Source organism: Hydra vulgaris, chromosome 04 (genome assembly GCF_038396675.1).
Source record: "Hydra vulgaris chromosome 04, alternate assembly HydraT2T_AEP".
NCBI lineage: Eukaryota > Metazoa > Cnidaria > Hydrozoa > Anthoathecata > Hydridae > Hydra > Hydra vulgaris.
Genome location: NC_088923.1, coordinates 38,439,845 through 38,460,905, shown reverse-complemented (window position 1 = coordinate 38,460,905; position 21,061 = coordinate 38,439,845). Strand labels below are relative to the sequence as shown.

At 29.1% G+C, this 21,061-nt stretch overlaps 1 protein-coding gene across 2 annotated transcripts; it reads right to left on the bottom strand.

Moving 5' to 3' along the window:
• Positions 1-1,894: 1,894 nt before the first annotated feature.
• LOC105846337 (uncharacterized) lies at positions 1,895-20,623 on the bottom strand. Of its 2 annotated transcripts, none has more exons than XM_065796268.1 (3): positions 20,112-20,623; positions 16,975-19,917; positions 1,895-13,675 (listed from the first exon to the last, which is right to left on the bottom strand). In XM_065796268.1, exons 1-3 carry the CDS (start codon positions 20,397-20,399, stop codon positions 2,162-2,164), a joined length of 14,745 nt encoding a protein of 4,914 aa, XP_065652340.1. In that variant the 5' UTR covers positions 20,400-20,623; the 3' UTR covers positions 1,895-2,161. The 2 variants fall into 2 exon arrangements, with proteins under 2 accessions (XP_065652340.1, XP_065652341.1); XM_065796269.1 differs by having other exon boundaries at positions 16,975-19,895; positions 20,112-20,551.
• Between the last annotated feature and the right edge of the window lie 438 nt (positions 20,624-21,061).

Genomic DNA, 21,061 nt, shown 5'->3' with positions numbered 1-21,061 from the left:
AACGTCTGAGCAATATTGAAATTTCAACGTCGGAACTTTCATCAACGCTTCCACGTTGCTTAATCGTTGATAAAGTAACTTTGAACAAAACGACGTTGTTTCGAAGTCTTAGTAAGGTAGATATTTTAAGGTTGGAATGTTTATTTCACGGTTTATAGTTGATGTTTTCAATGTTTGTTGATGTTTTTGATGTATAGTTACTGTTTTCAATGTTTATTCCACGATTTATAATTGATAAACTAACGTTGATATAGTAATGCTTATTCAAAGTTATATCAACTTGCCATTTTACTTTCTATTTAATATCGAGACTATTATCGAGACTATTAGCGAGACTATTAGCGAGACTATTATCGAAACTATGATCTTTTATTAAAAATTTAATATTTAAATGTGTAATACAGACTATTATTAATTTTTACAAGTTATCCAAAATAAATTTTCGATTTATGGATATTAATTAATTAAAGTTTTTTTTGCTCATAATTTTTATTTTATTCTACTTGCAGGAAGTTGTAATGCCAAAATACAATTTTAATATTAAAATTGTATTAATAATTATTGGTAATGATTATTAAAAAGTTTTTTTTATGAAACATTGTGTTCTTTGTCATCATGTTTTTTTATGTAACATTGTTTTACACAGCTTTAATCACAAACACACTTGTTTTTTTATTTATAATTGAAGCTAAAATACTAGTAAAAAAAAAAAAAAATAATAATAAATTAGTATACTCAATAATCTATATATATATATATATATATATATATATATATATATATATATATATATATATATATATATATATATATATATATAAAACAAGGGTCTGTGTTCCTTATAAGCTCCCACTCTAGTTTAAAAAAAATTTTCACCTTAATCTGAACCACCCTAATTTTCTACTAATTTACATAGAAAATTAAATTATGTTTCTTAAGCATTAAGGAATTTCTTAAGAATTAAGAAATTAAAAAATTAAGAAACTTTAATTAAATCTTAATAAAGAAAAGGTTAATTACCTCGTCCCCCATTTTTTATATAAAAGTTTACAATTTTACAATAAGAAATTATTGAACATTGAAATTGTTAACTAAAATTAAATATTTTAAAGATTTTTATTTACCATTTACCAAAAACTATTGAAATAAAGAATAAAAACTATTGAAATAAAGAATAAAAACTATTGAAATAAAATGACTGTATAAAGAATAAATATAGAAATCGTCGATATGGAATAGTTTTACCATGACGTGTATTATGCCGGTCATGGTATAATACATTAAAGTCTATTATTTCACATATTTTCTATTTCCACAAATCTATTTCCATATTTTTTTTAACTTTTTATACCGATTGTAATTAATTAAGACGTTTCAAGCAGATATTCTTAATATTATTTAAACTGCTATTTATTAGTTGTTCGGATTTTATTACTAAAACCTGAACAGCTAATAAATCACAGTTTGCGCAACGGCTGTCGAAGCGTTAAAATTTTTTTAAAGTTATTTATATTATAAATATTTTTTTTCATAACTAAAGGTAGACTATATGTATAGCTTTTATCTTTCTATATATAATTGTTTTTCTATCGCTTAAAATATTGAAGTAAGGAATAAGTACATAAATGGTCGGTGTGAAATAGACTTACCAAGACCCGTATTTTATGGGTCAGGACAGGTAGTATTTATATTATAAAGTTATAACTGAAACACTTGCAAAACAAATTTTTGAAGTAGTATGTTCTCTGGCTCCAAAATTCGTTAACAAAAAATTAATTTTGACGAGCTTGCAACATTTTTATGCGAGATCTTTTAATTACAATTTCGTGTTCTTAAAATAACTTCTTTAGTCTTTGTCGTTGTTGCAACAAAAGAGGGAAAAAAGAAAAAAAACTGCTTGATAAGTTATATCTTTAATACACCCTACACTCGATATACTCGTTACATTTAACAAGCTAAAAGTCTTCGTTAAATAAAAAAGTTTGCTTAATAAATTATATCTTTAATACGCTCTACTTTCGATAAACTCGAAACGTTTAATATTCTAAAAATAAAAATCTTATATTCAAAAATACTTGTTACACGGCTCTTAAACTTTAAAGACAAATTAAAGAGTTTTAGCGGCAAGTTTTGGCGGTTTAAGATATTTTTACGTTGAAATCTAAAAGTGTGAATCTTCCAGTAAGTCGTTCAAACTAAAATTACGGTTACTGAAAACGTCTCTCTTTGGTAATAAGCCTTTTTCTATTATTTTCTTGTTACTCTTGTTTTGAAGAAAGACATTTTTATGATTAGTTTTGCCGTTTGCCGATTCATCAAGGTTAGCAAGAGTATCTAAGTACCTGCTTCTTGTTTTTGTACCGTTCGAGTATCGAGTACCGAGTACCGAGCCTCTGTTACTACTTGAACCACTACTAAGACCACTGTATAGATTCCCAGGATCATAAAATTGATATTTTTCTTCGCTCTGTTTTCTTCTCACAGGTAAGTAATCATATAAAAATGGTTTTGCAAATTTGTGACGTATTGGATAACGGCTGTATAAAGATCTTATACTTTTTGATTGTTTTTCGTTTGGAACTTTAGCGGCATTAACGTCATCAATATAGCGCATTATTTGAGTCCTGGTAAGATTTTTTTTGTTCGCTTCTTTAAACTTTTTAGTTTTCTTTCTTAATTCTATAGATTGCAATAAATCTGGAGTTTCTATATTTTTTTTGCAACATTTTTTACTGGGTGTTTGTTCGCAAGAGTTATCTGAAAGCTCTGATTTTGAAAGCGTTGAACTTGAAAAACTTGTATTAGGAACATTGTTGTTTTGTCTATTAAATCTTTTTAGATTAAGTTTTCTTTTTTTTGATTTCTTAATCAATAAATACTTTTTAGAATTTTTTGAAGGTGCCGATGAACTGCTCGAACTTTTCGCAGCCTTTTGTGTTGCTGGGAACGTTTCTTCCGTAATTTTTTTTTGAGCATACTTTTCGTAGTATGTTGGTATTATATTTTGAGAAAACACACGTTGTCTTCGGGGAGGCGAATAAGGAGGGGGAGGTCCGCTTGGGATAGCGGGCAATCGAAGTATTTCTTTATTTTCATAAGTTTCTTTTGTAATTACTTTAGGTTTTAAAGAGTTGTTGCAACTATTTTTAGAAGGTGAACTTAATGAAGCTAATAAATTTGATTTCTTATTTTCAACGTTAGATTTTTTAGAATTTAATTGCTTTTCATATTTATCCTTTGTCTTATTAAAATATTTTGTCTCCTTTGGCTTTTTGCAAACAGAGACATTTTTTTTTTGAGGCATTTTTTGAAATCCGCGAATCTTGCTTGATCCCGACGTTGATACCGGTTCCAATGGTATTTCCGTAAATGACGATTTAAACGATTTTTCTTGACTAGCTCTTTTTTCGATAATTTCAGAGCTTGCATCAACAAGCAGATTTTTTGGCTTTTTAAAACAAATTCGATGCAAACACTGACAAGAGTAAAAACAAATGCATGAAGTAACTACCATAAATGCTAAAATAAACAATGGCAAAAAATACAAGAACCATTCTTCCGAGCTAATATTTTTTCCTTTTTTTACGGAATCTGACGCTTTCAAAGCTTCTGATGAAAGTTCAAAAAAAGATTTGTCAAGAGTATTACAAAGCATAACCGAAGCATGAACAAGATTGGTAAAAAAATTTTGCATTTTGCCTTGAAACATAAGGGGGCTAGTAGTTTCAAACACTGGAAACAAAAACGGTCTATACGAAATGTTTTGGTTACACGAGTTGTTTGTAAATAAAGATTTGTTAGTTAGCAAAACTGATATACCTTCAGAAGATAAAGATGATAAAACGTTTACTATTCGTAAATTATCTGCATAATCGTCGTAAATATCATTTTGCAGTATTTGGTAAGTTTTAAATAAATCATCTTCTGGTGAATATGGGAGTTGAAACACTAATTCAATATACGTGTTACAACATTGTAGAAACTCACCATTTTTTGTTAATTTAAAAGAATCGATAGCAAAATTTCCCCGATGGTCTGAAGCTTTTATGTTCAAATTTCTAGAAGACTTAATATGTAAACATTCTTTTAAACTATAAAATATATAAAATGTGTCACTTGAAAGTTTAATAAACGAAGAGCCATGCAAGTCTGAAAAATTTTTATCATCAAGCTCAAATATTAACTTCTCTGCTTTCATACTGATAAAATAAAATGCGTCAACGGGTATTTTATAAACTAAGGGTTTTCCACAGGTGATATCAAGATCAGGGATACCATTTAGGACAATTAATTCTCCGTTGGCTGATAAATTAATATTATTATCCGCAAAGTACGCTAGAGAGTTAACTTTAAATATTTTTAAAATTCTGCAGGTTGATGTGGTAGAGTATTGAAGTTTCGAAAAATTTTCCTTTAAGACAGTGCTTGGTAAATTTAAGACTAAATATATGTGTTGTTTGCGTGTTAGATAAAAAAAATCTAATAAGATATCTTTTAAACGAAGTTTAAACTTTTTTGCAACTTTAGAAGCTATATCTCTAATATGCAAAATAATCGGTGGACGATGATCCGCGCAAGTAATATCAACACTTAACTGGGTTCCAGCATGCATTTGAGCTTGGATTTTAATTTCTATATATTTTTCTACTTTTGGACCTTTATCATCGCTCACAATAAGTTTGTACCAATAAGAAACGTGAGGCAAAATAGTTTTGTCTGGAAAACCAAATAATTTTTTTTCCTGGTTATCAAACTGCAACCAATGATTAAACGGTACAAAGCTTTTGTTTGTAAATGTCAAGACAACAGATAAATTGTTACTAAAGTTAATACCATCAAAGATATGCTTTTCAAGATTGCGCTCAAAAAAAGACCTGGAGTTTAAGAAAACTGTTACGTTACCTGAAGTCAAGTTGTAAACTGATATCGGCAATTCAAAATCTTTTTTACAGGAATCAATATTGTAAAAAGACGTTTTACGATGTACAAATCCATATTCTTGATTTATATCCCTGGCAAACAGTGGGTTCATTAATAAATCAGTTATAAAAGTTTTATTAAAGAGATCTTTATCTTCACTGCAATTTTCTATGTTAGAGCAGTTAAACCACTCAATTATTAATCTCTGAGGGATTTTATCACCTCGACGAGTATAACTTTTTATACTAATCGTATCACGGGATGCTTTTCGAAAATAAACTGAAATAAAGGAAGAAACTCTTATAATAAATTTCAAGAGTATATCAACATCAGCAACTTCAGTGTTTAGGTAACTAAGTAGTTCCGTCCTTACAACAAAATTGTAGCGTGGCTTTTTCCTGGGCAACAAAACAGTTACATTGAAACCAATAGATATTTTTGGGGGCTTGTGCAATCTGAGCACATATCTGAGCTCCCTAGATAAATTAAGAGCAAAATCATGTGTAACAAACCCATATATAGCTGAATTTACTTTGTCAAACTGCACCGGTGAATAACTAGGTAATGAATTACCGTTCTCTAAAAGTAACTCATAATGCTCTGTAGTTTCTCGAGCATTATCTAAAAACGTTGGCAGTGAAAAGTGTAGTTGCTGACAAGTCTTCAATTTTAAAACTAAAGGTTTTTTCTTTAGTAGTTCTTTGTTACAACTGTTTCCTTCAGTAACGTTTAATACAACAAATGTATCAGAAAACTCTTTGATAATATGGTCACGAATTTCATTTTTGGAATTTACAAACGTTGAAAAAAATTCTTGCTGTTTTACAGGATTACATTGATTAAAGTGGTTACTACAACTAAATACAGATACCCAAAATATCTGAAATCTAGCTACACTTGGTGTTGATATATCATACACATTAATGCTATTGTTACTTTTAATTGCATCAAACTTTTCTTGTAACTTATTGCGAAGCTCATATGAGTCTGCGAATGATTTTTTTGAAATTAGTTGAACGTTAACAACATAGCTAACAAAAACTGTTGAATATTTAATTGTAATGTTTTTGGATCGAATTATTCCATCATTGAATGTCACATCAAACTTTATATTGAATTTACTTTCAGATGTTGGTATATCTCTTTTTATAGGTCTACCTGTTAGCGTTTGCGTAAACGAATCAAATTTTATCCAGGTAAATAATGGTGCTTTTAAAGACCAATTTAAACTTTTTAATACCGTTTTATTGTCTAGTGATTTATTTGGCAGTTTATAACTTAATGGCATACACAGACCGACAGTGGCATCTTGCTTTTCTTCTGTAGTAATAAAACACTTGCTAATTGATCTACTAACTATGTGAATGGGCAAAATTTTATTATTCATTGCATTTATAAAGCCCTCATTCAACTCACCTTTGTCAGAAGTTAGCGATGAAATAACCCGACTGTAAATGTGACAGTATGGTGTTGTTATACAAATAGAAAAATTTAAAACAAACAAGGTCATCTGTTCGTCAGATGATGTGGCATTGTAGTTATAGAACACTAAGCCTTCGTTTTCAAAATTTAAGAACGTCAAAATATTGTAACGAAACAGTGTTAAAAACTTGGTACTTTCATTTGAAAAATACAAAAGTTTTGACTCGATCTCAAAATACTTAGTAGGTGGAGGTTTCATGAAAAATTTTAACATTGAGCTCGATTTTAACTGATCAGAGTCAGTTGCCTCCAGGTAAAACTCTATATGCCCGTACTTCAGGAATTTATCTAAGACTAAAGTCCCATAAAAGGTTTTCAATAACGAATCATAAGCGATATCAGAACTTTTTGGATAAGTTAGTATTGCTTTCACGTAAAACGCTTCTGTGTTTTCATCCTTCTCATTCCAAAACATATTTTTCTCAAGTTTATAGACAACCTCTTGACAAGGATCAAGGTAAACTTCAATTGTTTTGTTTGTTTTTAGTTGAGAAATTGATTTATTGAAACATTTATTGTTCACTTGGTAACTTGAAGTATTAAAATATTTTCTATAAATATTTTCAATATGCTTCAGCGATTCAAATTCGCAGGACTCGTTTTTATTATTAATTCTCCATGTGACATTATACGTTGATATATTTTCGACATCAAAATTAGTCTTTTTACTTATTTGCTCAATTTTTTTGTAAGAGACCAAGTCCAAATGAAAATTCAATAATTTCTCTCTATGTTTTTTCCATGCTATAATTGAAGGAATGTCTGACTTGGTTGAGAAAGCATAATCTGATGGAATAAAATTGATAATTTCCGTTATGCTAAATATATCTGTCTTTATTGGCAACTTGAAAACAATTTTAAACTTCAAGCTTACCATTGCTTTTCTACTATCTTGAATGCTAAGCATAAATTCATACCCATTCTTTGGCTGTCTTTCAGCGGTTTGGTGACTACCAAGGACAAAAAGAACTTTTGATTTTTCATCAAAATAAATCCAATCATTGTTCACTTGAGTTCCATTTGAATGCAACAATGTTATGTTTAAATTAAAGATGTTTCCATCTTCATTGTCATAAGCTAAGCCTTGTGGTAACCTCTTTTCCACAAATGAAAACGTGGATAAAACATCAATATTAAGTGTACCATTTAGTCTGGGAGGGGTGTTAGCCAAGTCCTTACATGTTGGGCCTTTGTGCACTGATATAAATCTTGGAATGTAATCTGGTAACATAAAACTTAAAAATCCATCAGCAAATGATCCTTCTTTATCTTCAATAAGCTTTAAGAACCTATCGGTAGCAAGGTAGTCACAAGGAGAAAATCTCATCGTACTACTTGCAACAATGATTTCAATAAACATATCGTCTGCTGCTTTAAACGCTGATTTTAAAGACAAAGTTGTATTCAGGTATATTGACATTTTATTAAAGATAAAAAATTTATCTTGTAAACATGAACCTAAAAAGGTTACTTTTTTCACAAAGGTAATTTGAAACAAAATAGAAACAAAAAAACCATATGACATGATTGGCTCAAAAAAAAGGTCTATTGTTGTGTTAGCTACTTTTCCTAACGAATCAGTTGCTGTCAAAACAAGAGAAAGATTTTTCTGTAAATAAGTCTTTATGGTTTTGTCTGAAGCAATTGCGTATATAGTTTGATCTTTTTCAGAAAATTGTAACCAACAATTATCTGGAGAGATTATACTTAATAATAAATTTCTTGTCCATCCATCTTCTTTATCATAAAACATGTTTTTTGGAATTTGATATATCAAATATCCCTTTGAAGGTATAATAATATTAGAAATTGCGTTCATCAATAGTGGAGCGTTATTGAAGTCGCAATGAGTTTGGTTCATTTCAAGGTGCTCAATATAAAACTCTGGTATCAAATATATTTTTGCAACGCAGTCAGCTGAGCACCCACAATCCATTGCGGTTAAAGAACATTTAAAAAAAGTCAGAGAAATACTTTGATTTTCAAAAAGATTATATTTATTTACCGCGTATGAAACGTTTGAAAATAGTTCAAGGGTTGCAAAAAGGTTATTAATAAGAGGAACAATTGATTGGACCGTCTTAGATTTTAAACGAATAAAGTGAAAGTTGCTTAATTTGGGAAAATCATCTAAAATCTCTATAACTAGCGGAATGCGAGCTATTTGGTTTTTGGAATTTTTAGCGTTTAAATAATACTGGTAAGTATTGTTTTTGCTTTCTTCTAAAATAAATAGTACGTGAAGTTTGTTGTTTACCAAATTTATCCAGTAGTGATCTGGAATTAAAGTGTAATTTTCAAATGTGATGAATAAATAAAGATTGTGAATATTCCCATCTTCATTGTCAACAAAAGTATCTATTGGAATATTGAATATATTTGTTTGACAGAATTTTGGTCTAAATCTTAATTCTTTACTATTAACCATTGGGGGATTGTCTCGGGCCTGAAAAATTGAGAAGTCAAATACAACGCAGTTATTGATTATTGTTCCGTTTATTTCTTTTACAAAAACCTCGGCGGCCCCACACCGCGAAAATATAAATTTTATAATGTTTTCGTCAAAAGTATAGTTGTATAAATGTAGTGATGATAGATTTTTTTGAAAGTATATATAAGAAATTTGTTCCAAAATACTTTTAAATGCGACATAATTGTTTTCATTTTGGATCGGACAAGCAAGTTTTACTTCAATGTTATTTTCATGTTTTGGCGTATTGTTACAAATTTTAAATTGAATCCATTTTTTGGCAACTCCTCCGTTATATTCATATGCAAATAGCAAATATCGGTATCCTGTTTCTGGTTCACTCATTCTCACACGCTCTGTCGGAATTCCGTAAAACTCTAAAGCCGAGTCATTGTAATGTAACCAAGAAGTAACAAACCTGGGCATCTTCATTACTTCAGTTATGTACGCAGCATTGTAATTTGGTAAAGGATCGAAGAAAATATTTTGCGAAATTTTATATCGAAAAAAACCACACGGATTTACACATATGTTTAAACTTGTGCGATCTTTTAACGGATTAAGTCTGAATGAGCAAGGGCCTGAAAGCTCGTCAATTACAGAAATATCTGTAAATTCTGGCAGTAGTGCAGAGACAAAACTTTGATGTACGCCTCTTTTTATATTTATAGTTGAAGTAAAATCTTTTCTTTTGAATAGCATCGATAAAATATACTCCACGTGGGTGTAATTACAAGTTTTAGAGTTATTTACGCAAAAACTGAATTTCGCATAGAATCTAGAAGTATTCTGAAATAGATATACAATACTAATAGAATCAACCTTAAGATAAAGTTGTAGCTTTGTTTTGAGTAGATTTATCATGAGAACATCGTTAAGTGTAATATTTAAATTTACTTTAAATGTAATTGAAACAAAAAAATGAAGTTCTGTTACATTTAATGGTGCAATATTAACCTTAAGTGGGAGTAGTTGGTTATTTTTGTCGGTGTATTCGGCTTGAAGAATATACGTCCTTGGAATTTCTTCCAACTTTGTACGTGCGTAACCATAGACTATACTATTATGCTCATTCAGTTGTATCCAAGATTGGCTTGATACTCTAGATCCGTTTTCATATCGTAAAGTTATAATACTTGGTAAGTTTTTTGAATTCAATTTTAAAAAATCTTCAGACACATTATGTACAGTTGGTCTGCATTGGTTTATAAAGATTGATATAGGTTGAACTCCAATAGGATGAACTGCATTAGGTAAAAAAGGCACTTGCTTAGATGACGGATACAAAGAAACATTATTCTCAGAACATATATTCGAATATACAGTCTTTAAGCTCAAAACAGAAAAATCGGGTTTTAAAAGCGAGTGAAAGTTTTCAAGAACATTTCCGTCTGACTCAAAGAGTTTTCTATTAATATCATTTAATTTATCGCGAGGACATGTCTCAAATTTTAAACTGCAAAACGTCCAGGCTAATACATAAATGTTTTGATAATTTCTTTTGTTTTCAAATGATATTGGCAAAATATCGGGGTTGTCTGCAGTACCAAAATAGTTATTAATTTTGTAGATTAAATTTAATAGCAAATTAGTATCTGCTTGCGTAAACTGAATCTTTAATTCCAGTACTAAATGATAGCTCAGCTTTTTGAAGTAATTTCTGGTTTTCAAAGACAAAGGTATTTTTGTTTCTAATCCGGACGAATCAGAAGCTGAAAGCAAGTATCTAAAATCATTGTTTTTTTTATGGATATCCGAAAGTTTAATTATTCCATTTATTGTTGAATTAATGCCTAATATAATGCATGAATCGTTTCGGACTTCTTTAAAGTTTATATCTAAAAGTTTTAATTTTAAAGATGAAGTGCTTCCGTCTTCGTCTGTAAATATATCTTCCGGTATGCGATAAATAAACGGTTGACATAAGTCTACATATTGAGGTGGAATATAACGGATAACTTTTGGCGGCTCATTTGTGATAGCCGTGAATGACGCATTGAAACTATTTTCAAATTTCGGAGGTTGAAAGCAATGAGAGTAAGAGTCTAGTGTTATCTTTTGTACAGAATAATATGTTTTTATTTTATTGACAAATGTGCTACTTGGGGAACTTTTTTCTAAAAGTTTATTTTGTAACAAGTTTTTAGTTTTATGTGGGCAATTTTCGTTTATTGAGGAACAGTTGCTCCAAGATATAAAAACAGAATGTGTTTTCCGCATATAGTCTACAACTATTATCTGGGAAACATCCTTGTCACCCATAAAATAACTAATTTGACCAGCTAAAAAAATTTGCTCAATCAAATCACTTGAATTGAGATCAAAAAACCTGCTCAAAGTTATATTAACAACAAATGGTATTTTAGGTCTAGCCGGCATAGCTAGAACAACCTTTGTATATGCTTTATATCCTCCATTATCAGTTGCTTCTAAAAAATAATCAATGGAACTGTTTAACTCTTTGAAATCAATAAGTTTTGAAAATCCGTATACAACTTGTGTTGATTCCACAAACTGAACCCAAGATGTTTTGGGAATTGGAAGTAGTTCTTCAGTAAGTAAATTAAGTTTTAAGTTGCGTGTATTTCCATCTTCAATATCAAAAAAAGTATCTTCAGGAATTCGGAAACTGAATGTGGAACAAGAGGGCACAATTATATCTTGTAGAGGTTGTCTAGCGACCGGAGCATGGTTGGTATATTTAATAGTAAGATTTTTAATTGATAAACTTTGAGATGTGTTTTGCAATGATGCACACAATAACGAAACATTAAATTTACCACCTATCATTACAAACTCTGGAATCATTGCTAAAGCAAATTGAGAATTTAAGTTTAATTTATTAAAAAATTTATTTTTTAAAAGGTTAATTTCCGGACTACACGGATCATCAATAGTGCAGTTATACCAACTTAAAGTTATATGATCTGATATAGAGGAATCTCTTGAAAAGTTTTTTACCTCAATATTTTTGGTATCCTCTTCACCAAGAAACAAAGCAATTTTATCCAGTATTTGTGATTGTACTTCGGTATCATTTTGACTCAAATGCAAATAACTATAAAAGGTAATTAGATGACTGGGAATTATATTTGGTTCAGCAATAATTATATCTATCTGTTGAAATACAACCGCCCCTAGTTTATCTCTGCAGCATAAATAATAAGATAAAATTTTGTTCCTAGATTCAATAATGTCGGCAGACTTAAGAGTGCCATAGAGGACCAGTAACTTTTCATTTAAACGCAACCAATGTTTTGAGCTAAGGTTTTCTTTTTTTAGTGAAAGTAATTGTAAACGTAGATTTGGTGTGAATCCATCTTCCAGATCATAGCAAAAATTCTCAGGTATGCCAAAGCTGAAAAGCCGGCATTTATAAGCAATTAATATTGGTAATCTAGATTTAATCTCAGGTGGTGAGTTTGATTTTAACTGTTCCATTCTTTGAGATTTAATGTCCTCAATGGTTATGAAACTAGAAAACGGTAAAGGACTTTGGGTATGATTATTGTTTAATATATCTATGCAAGGTTGTGATACAGTTAAAGATGCTCGCGTGATAATCAGGTCAGGTGCAAAAAGGTTAACTATATTATTCTGCAAATTATCTTTTTGAAAAATAGATGCGCGAATATTTTGATAATATTTATTTGAACATTCCAGGTTGCAAGGCGACCAAATGATAGTTATATAGTTGTAATTATGTTTATTTATTGATTGAACTAAAATATTTCCGGTAAATAAATCCTGCCACAGAAGATGTAATCTTTGCGTTATCATAGCGTGTAAATCATTATCATTGGCAAGTTTTCGAACAGTTGTACCGTAAAATGAAATATTATAACCAAGTAATTCTTTTTCTGCTTTTATCACTGTTATGTTTTGAGCCACAGTTAATCCGTATTTATCGGCTGCAATAATTTGAAAAAATGATGGAGAATTAGGCATAAATTGAATTGATATTGTTTGTGTGGTGGCATTATATAAAAATAATTCATTTGTTGTTGTTACTTTAAGGCTGCGAGTTAAACCATCTTCAGGATCAAAAAATACATCTTCGTTTAATTTGTACTCAGTAATTTTGCAAGGAAAAACATATAATATAGGAACTGATTTTAAAACTATTGGTGGTAGGTTGATCATTGCAGGTGAATTGAGAGGATTCGTTGAGAGAGTACTTAGTGTTTGAGTGGGTTTTGGGCTAAATATAGAAGAATTTATTATTCTAAATTGTGTTTGCGCTGGCTTGATAAAATTTGTTGGTTTAGTTTCCGTTTTTGTTTTTTCTATTGCACAAATTTCTTCTACACTAAGTTTAGTTTCTAACACTTCATACTCGGGTAGCATAACGTTGAAAAACTGATTGGACGGATCTTTGCCGCTTAATAGTTTTACATTTAAAGCCTCAATCATTTTATTTGGACAATATTTTTCATCAGTTTCACAAATAAACCATTCTAAAAGTATTTGATTTTCATTAAGTTTGAGAAATGTGATTATTTGTATTTTTGTTACCCCCGTGAAAGATGTAAGTTTGTTCCATAGAGCTGATTGGTGATTCGCTTCAATTCCATTTTCAGATTTTATTTGGAATGTGCTAGAGATTTTATAAAAGTAGCTGAGTCTTTTTATTGGTAAAATAAAGTTGATATCAGCTTCAACTGAATAACCATCAGAGTCTGTTGCTTTTAAAAAGTATTGATTTTCAGACCGGGCACTCATGTAATCGTAATCGCTTAGTTTTAAAAATCCGTAAATGCGTTGAAGCTTTTTGTCCCACTGTATCCACGAAGAGTTGGAAACCTTTACCGAACCAATTAAACAGTTAGTATTTTAAAAATACTAATAAAAGTCAAAAACCGTTTTTTTTTTGTAAACAATGTTTTGTAAAAACAATTTAAGTAAATTACATAATGGAGATTAAAAATTACATAATGGCGATTAAAAATATACTATTTATTAGTATATTTGTCGAAAAAAATTAATTTTCTTAATTGCAATAAATATGGAAAGTTCATCACATCATGTCTAATTTAGAATGAGTCTAAAATGGCTTAGGAAACCTGTGGTTAAGGTGCTGGCCTATTTGTCCCTAAAGCGACAATGCTTTTATAATAATGCTTAAAACCAAATGCTTTTAAAATAATGTTAAAAATTAATCACTGAACACAACACTTTTTTAAAATATGTTGCATATAGCCACATTAGGTTTATAAACCTATTTATCAAATCGTTTCAAACTGTAGAACCTATATAAACCAAACCATTTCAAACTGTACCAAATATTTAAAAAACACACATAATGTGTGTTTTTTAAGTATTTTTGTGAGACACACACACCCACACGCACACACCCACACGCACACACAGATATATAATATATATGTGTGTGTGTGTGTCCTTTTATTGAAATATACAACTAAAAACAAATATTTTTGTAAGTATATTAATTTAACATAGAAATTTTTGATTTTGTAACAAAAATTAACTCTTATAAAAATTTTTTTGCAAACTGAAAACTTATGCAAGTAATGAACTATTATCGTAAAATAAACTTATTGACAAAATATTATTGTTTTATATTAAAATTGTGCGAAAACTAAAAGTATTATCGATTCTAGAAATTTGCTAAGTCCTTAGATGACAAAAGGTCACATAAAGTTGTCAAAAAGAAACAATGTCTGTACCGAAAATTTAAAAAAAGAAAAAAGTAAAGTAAAAATTAAAAATATAAAAATTAGTTTTAAAAATGAATTAAAACAATAATAGTAATAAAAAGAATTCTTCATTGCCTAATAAAAGATTTGGAGCAAGAAAAATACGGAGTGTAGTTAAAGAAATAGCAGGAGTGGAAAAGTTGAAAATTAATAATCTATCTAAAAGGTTTCAAACCTTTTAGATAGATTATTATAAAGATGTTTATAAAGGATATGTTTTTGAAAAAAAGGAATTGGAGAAACATTTTGAGGTCATATGCCAAATTTGTTGAGTTTTTCGTTGTTTGTACTTTGTTGTTGTCATTTGAAAATGGCTGGGTATGGCAATGGCAAATGTAAATTTACATTCTGGAGATAAGAACAATTAATTAATCATGCAAGGAATAAATATTTTTTTATGAGAATGAACTTAGCCAAATCACTATTAAGTCTTAAAACAGTATTGATGATAAACTTCTTGAAAGTTACTAACAAACTGCTGTTAAAAGTACGTTAACAGTTGGGGCTGTTTTCGGAATCACTGGCAACAGCACTTCTGTTGTCACTTCGGTTTCATAAGATGCAACCTGGCAAAAAATAGTTCTCAATTTTTTAAATATTACTATTTTCTAAGTAGCATTAATTTTAGTACCGTAATACAGTAATTTAGTAGATAATAATTTTCAAATAAATAACAATCTTTTTTAAACTTTTAAAAAAGATGCTTTATCAATAGACAACCACCTAACACTACACAACAAGGATTTCAAAACATTCAAATTCTGATAAGGCAAACTGATATTTGATATTTGCTAAGATAAATTCTGATATTTACAAACTGCTTGATCACAAGAATGAAAAAATTCTACAAACCTTGATTTCTTCTTCTTATTGACAGAGCTTCCTTTAAATATGAGGAGGGTATCCATATTGAAATAGGAAAACCTTCATTTAATGTGCAATAAAAATCAAACTACTATTACTTACTTACTATAACAATTTAATTTCTCGATTATCTTACGTTTATTCTATTTCCTTTTTTTTTTACTTCATACCTTTTATAAGAGTTAGTGAATATTAAAAGGGCGGAAGTCCAACTATGTAAACTTTCGGGAAACTAAAAATAACAGCATTTTCCCCCGTAGTAAACTTTTGTTAATGGTTTAATAATTTTTTTCTTGAAAAGGATAATGTTTTTCACCTTCAAAAAAAATTATTGAACCATTAACAAAAATTTACTACGGGGTAAAATATAGCTTTTTTTTAGTTTCCCGAAAGTTTACATTATTGGACTTCCGCCCTTTTAACATTTAGCGATTCATATAATCTTTTTTTAAATTTCTTGGCATTTACTTATTTTATAAAAATGTAACTATGGCTACTATTGTAAAAAACTAAAACAATTTTTATGTAGCTAAAAAAATTCCTTATATACAGAAATTGAAACTAATTTTTTGTACCTGATGATGCTAATTGTTATTGATGAAACATGTTGTTTAAAAGGTTTAAAAAAATTGTTAATTATTTAATATTTAATAACTAATAACTTATATATCTCTGTTTACAAATTTGAAAGAAAGATAATTTATATCAAATAAATAATTTATGTTAAATAATGAGGAGGGAAGGTTTCGAAATTTATGTTGGGGTTTGAGGAGGGAAGGTTTCGAAATTCCGTCGGTAAAACAATAAATTACAAGTATCAAAATTAGTTAAAATCCTCAAAACTGTCCTTTAATTATAGCTTAAGACCAGGCGTAGAAATAGAAGTAATAGCAAAAGTTAAAGCTTTAGTAGAAGTGGAAAGAAAGATTATTTTTCAAGATGAAATATTTACTAATTAAATTCGATCATGTTATTTGCTTAATACACGCGACGCTTTATACACTCGACACTTTATATAGACAACACTTTATACACGCCACAGTTTTTTAACTAAACTTTTATTTAAATTTTTTGATTTTTTTTTTTTTTTAAATCTTTAAATTTTTTTGTTATTTAGAAGCTTAACATTTACCTAAAAATGGTTGAAAATAGAGGAGGTAATAAAATGGTTGAAAATAGAGGAGGTAATAAAATGGTTGAAAATAGAGGAGGTAATAAAATGGTTGAAAATAGAGGAGGTAATAAAATGGTTGAAAATAGAGGAGGTAATAAAATGGTTGAAAATAGAGGAGGTAATAAAATGGTTGAAAATAGAGGAGGTAATAAAATGGTTGAAAATAGAGGAGGTAATAAAATGGTTGAAAATAGAGGAGGTAATAAAATGGTTGAAAATAGAGGAGGTAATAAAATGGTTGAAAATAGAGGAGGTAATAAAATGGTTGAAAATAGAGGAGGTAATAAAATGGTTGAAAATAGAGGAGGTAATAAAGATATTGTCTTTGATGAAAAAAAATGACTTACCTTTCCTTCTATTTTGTGCATTAATTCAATATCAAGTGTTTTAGCATTGCCATCTTTTTCATCAAAAAATGTATCTGGATTCAAATAGTAAACAACAGATTTGCAAAAGCTAACAAATATTCTTGGGAGTGGTAGTCGAATTTCAGGTCCTTTAAACAAGTTTTTATTATCATCAACTGGAGGTAGAGTTGAATTAATTTCGGTCAAATCATTTCCAGTGAGAGATTGAGAAAGTTTGTTTTGAATTTTTTCGCTAAGATCTAAAATGGAAACGTTTTTCTTGCAAATACCAAACGTACTTATTTTTAATTTCATTAAATAAACATCTGGAATTAATTCCAAATTTTTTTTATTGCTATTAAAACTAAGCGCAAAACTCTTATTCTTCAAGCAGTTCATCTCCTCGTGGTCACACAAACCCGCATTTGAAGTAAAGTTATAAACGAAAACAATTGTAGATAAACCATTTTCTCTCGAAAAACTCTTCAGTTCTTTTTCTATTGATGTTTTCATTATGTCGCCAAACTTGATCAAAAGAGGAATTAAAATTTGCATATCATCAACCAAACTGTTTATATCATCTTTGATAGCAAGTTGAACAAGAGCACCTCCTAAAGGGTTATTTCTTCGAGTTGCGATCAAATTTATTGTTAAGTTTGCGGTATGATTTCTAGAGTTTATTGCAATCAGCACAAACTTAAAAGATTTCATTTTTTCTTCTTGCATCATATCTAGAGTTAAAACAACAGAAATCTTTTGGCGCTCAGAGTCAAATTGCATCCATGAGTTTTTTTGCAGCGCTTGTCCGTCTAAACTAGTCATTCTCAAGATTAAATTTTTTGTATTACCGTCAATTTTGTCATAAAATGTGTCAACTGGAATTGAATAGTAAAAAACTTGAGAAGCATTGATGAAAAGAGGAGGTATGTTATTAATAATGTTTAGCTCATTTTTTTGATTTGACGATTCAAGATTGTGGTAAACACAGTGAATGTTTCTCACATGTGGTAGGAAAAGCGTAGCAAAACCAATTGTGGCTTTACCGTCCTTTTGCATAATTTCACTTTTCATTTTTTCAATTTCAATTGTGTTTTTATAATTAATTGAAACAAGAGATAGCCTTATTTCAATAGACAGTGGAAAAATTCCTTTTCGGTCAAAACCTAATAATACAAGGTCATATATTAAATCCCCTCCTCCAAAAAACTTTGAAAACATATGCAATAATTTTGTAATAATATAGTCATTGCTGTAGAACTCATCATAGTAAGCGTCCATGGTAAATGTGAACCACTTGTTAACTAAATTCAGGTTATAGCTAGGTACGACTTTAACTATTAAAGATGATATTTTTTTAGAAGAATCTATTACTGTAATATTAATCGATCCTACGTTAATTTTTTCTTTGTATTGATAAAAAACAACACTTTGTTTATGCAATGTAACAAGAACGCCATTAATTGAGGTGTTATGTATTTGGAGGGTTAAGTTTTCTAGAAATCCATCTTCAATATCAAAAAATGTAGCTTTTGATATTTCATGAACTGTTGTACGATTTTCTGATAAGACAAAACTATCTATTTGATAAACAGTTTGGGGTGAACTATTTTCTCCACACTTTGAAAGCAACACCGTGTTATAATTAAATTTTGGCGCAAGAAACTGTTTAAAATTATTACCTTGATTCAAATTCTTTGATAAAAGAAAAATCTCTTTTATGCAATTGTTACATACTTTTAGAGTAAATAAGACAGAATAAACGGATTTGCCTTTGTGAAATGATCGAAAGACCTTTAGTACAATTAAGTTGGAGGATGTAATATTATTAAATGTTGCAACTTTGTCAATAAGTTCCGCAAGGATGTTTATATAAGGCATATTTTTGTCCGCAATAAATTCAACTAAGAGTACCATATAACCACAGGTTATTTTACTGGGACTTAAGAACGGAGATTCTATTTGAACGTAAACAGTAGTTACAACAGAGGAGTCACACTGATCAGTTGCGGTAGCCAAAAGTGTATAACCACCTTTAGGTTGTTTTTCAAAAATATCATAAGTAGAAAAAGCGTATATAAGTTTTAGGACTGAACTAAACTGAATCCAATCATCAGGCTTAACTTGTACACCATTTTCCCAAGTCAATTTTAGTTTTAACATTTTCAGATTTCCATCTTCCCTGTCTGTAAATAAAGCTTCGTTAATCTCAATGTGACTAAATTCATTTGATTGAAAAGTAAACGTCACACTTTTTTTTTTTGCGACTGGTGGTGTATTGTTTGAACAATCAAGTTTTGGCAAATTGGTTCTAAATATATCAGGAATATCGAGAAAAGGAATTTCTCTTTTGACAACTCGTTTACGTATATATGTCGATGAGCTGCTTATGATTGTCTGAGCCAAGGTTTTAAATTGTTGACAATTATTTTTAAAGTTCAATGAGCTTTCATTGACAGAAGCATATATAACTACTCCAATTATATTAGTGCTGTCATACGATGTTAAAACACGCGTCAGCCGATGTAAATTGCACGGATTAATATTAATTGCGACAGCCAATTTCGAGTTTGATTTCATTCCCCAATTCAAGATGGCTCGAAAATAATTTGCAATGCTATTTACAACTTTATAACTTTTTACGTTTGTCTCGATGATTTGAATAATCTCAATTTTTTTAAGCAAAGTTAGAGACGGTCTATCTTCTGGCGTAAATACTTCAATTGCAACATTAGGTTTCATAAAAGATGACTTAAGGTTTATTTCAATATTAATAGTTTTCATGACTTCATTAACATTTGAATGAAAGTTCGTTCTTATGTTTGACGCACGACAGTTATATGACAAGTTAAAACTTCCTAAGAGTTCCGAATGCGGTAATCCAATTAACATGGTCAACTCTTTATGAAACTGTACCCAATCTTCTAAAGATGACGAATTTCTTTTCTATATTGATAATGTTTACATATTTTAAATAATAACAAAATTAATAATCTTTGATAAAAATTTAAATTGCATTAAAACTGTTTTAAGAGAAATCTATTTCTTTTAAAATAGTTTTAATTAGAAATAGTTTAATTAGAAATCTACTATTAAATAGCTGAAACTATTATAAAAAATTAAGTTGTTATGTTAATTACCTTTACACAATGAACAAATTCAAATCGGTACATAAATATTTTTCCCGCTTGTGCAAAAACTCTTGTAAATTGATCCTTCGATCTAGGATTTTGGTTTGAAAAATTGAAATCAGCATAATTTAAAATTTCCGAGTTAATATTCTGCGAACGTTTGATTTTATGCTTCGGCTCCACTGTTTTGTCTATCTGATTAAGAGATTGGCTTAATACAGAGGATTTAATAAAAGGAAAGTTCAATACTGACAGGAAAAAAAATAACAGCATTTCACAACATCCCGATTTACTCATTGTACGCAGCTTTAATAAAAGTATTAAGTGCTGCTAAATTCATTGCTACGCCGAAAATTCAATTTACTTTTATTTTTTTTCTTAAAAAAAAAACATTTTGAAAATAGTATTTGCCTCGAATAATAGTTTTAATAAATTGATTTTTAAATTTTAACACAAAATGATGCATCTGCTTAAATATAAAATTTTTTAAAATTCAGCGTTCATTTTGTAAAAAAACATGCATCAAATGGTTTACTATCTCAATAGGAAATTTGCTGAGTATGTCTCGTGTAGTCCGCATTTACATTTAACACTAAGCATATAATTATCTGGTAATAAGGAAAACCTTTTTTAAATAAATTTGAAATGTATACAACAATTAGGATATACTGCGTACATATCTTACAAAAATTCAATTAACAATAAAAACAAAATAAAGTTAGTGATAAAAATAAAATAATAAAAATAAAATAATAAAAATATTATAATTATTAGTGAAAAAAATAAAGGTAATAATAATAGCTTAATAATAAAAACTTTTAATTTAATACAACAAATTAATATTTATTTATGCAATAAAAGTAATATAATAAAATTAAAACCCGAAATATCAAAAAAAACGTTTTGTTGTTATTTTCAACCGTTTTAGTGTATTTCATGTTGCACGCTCTTTAGTGTTA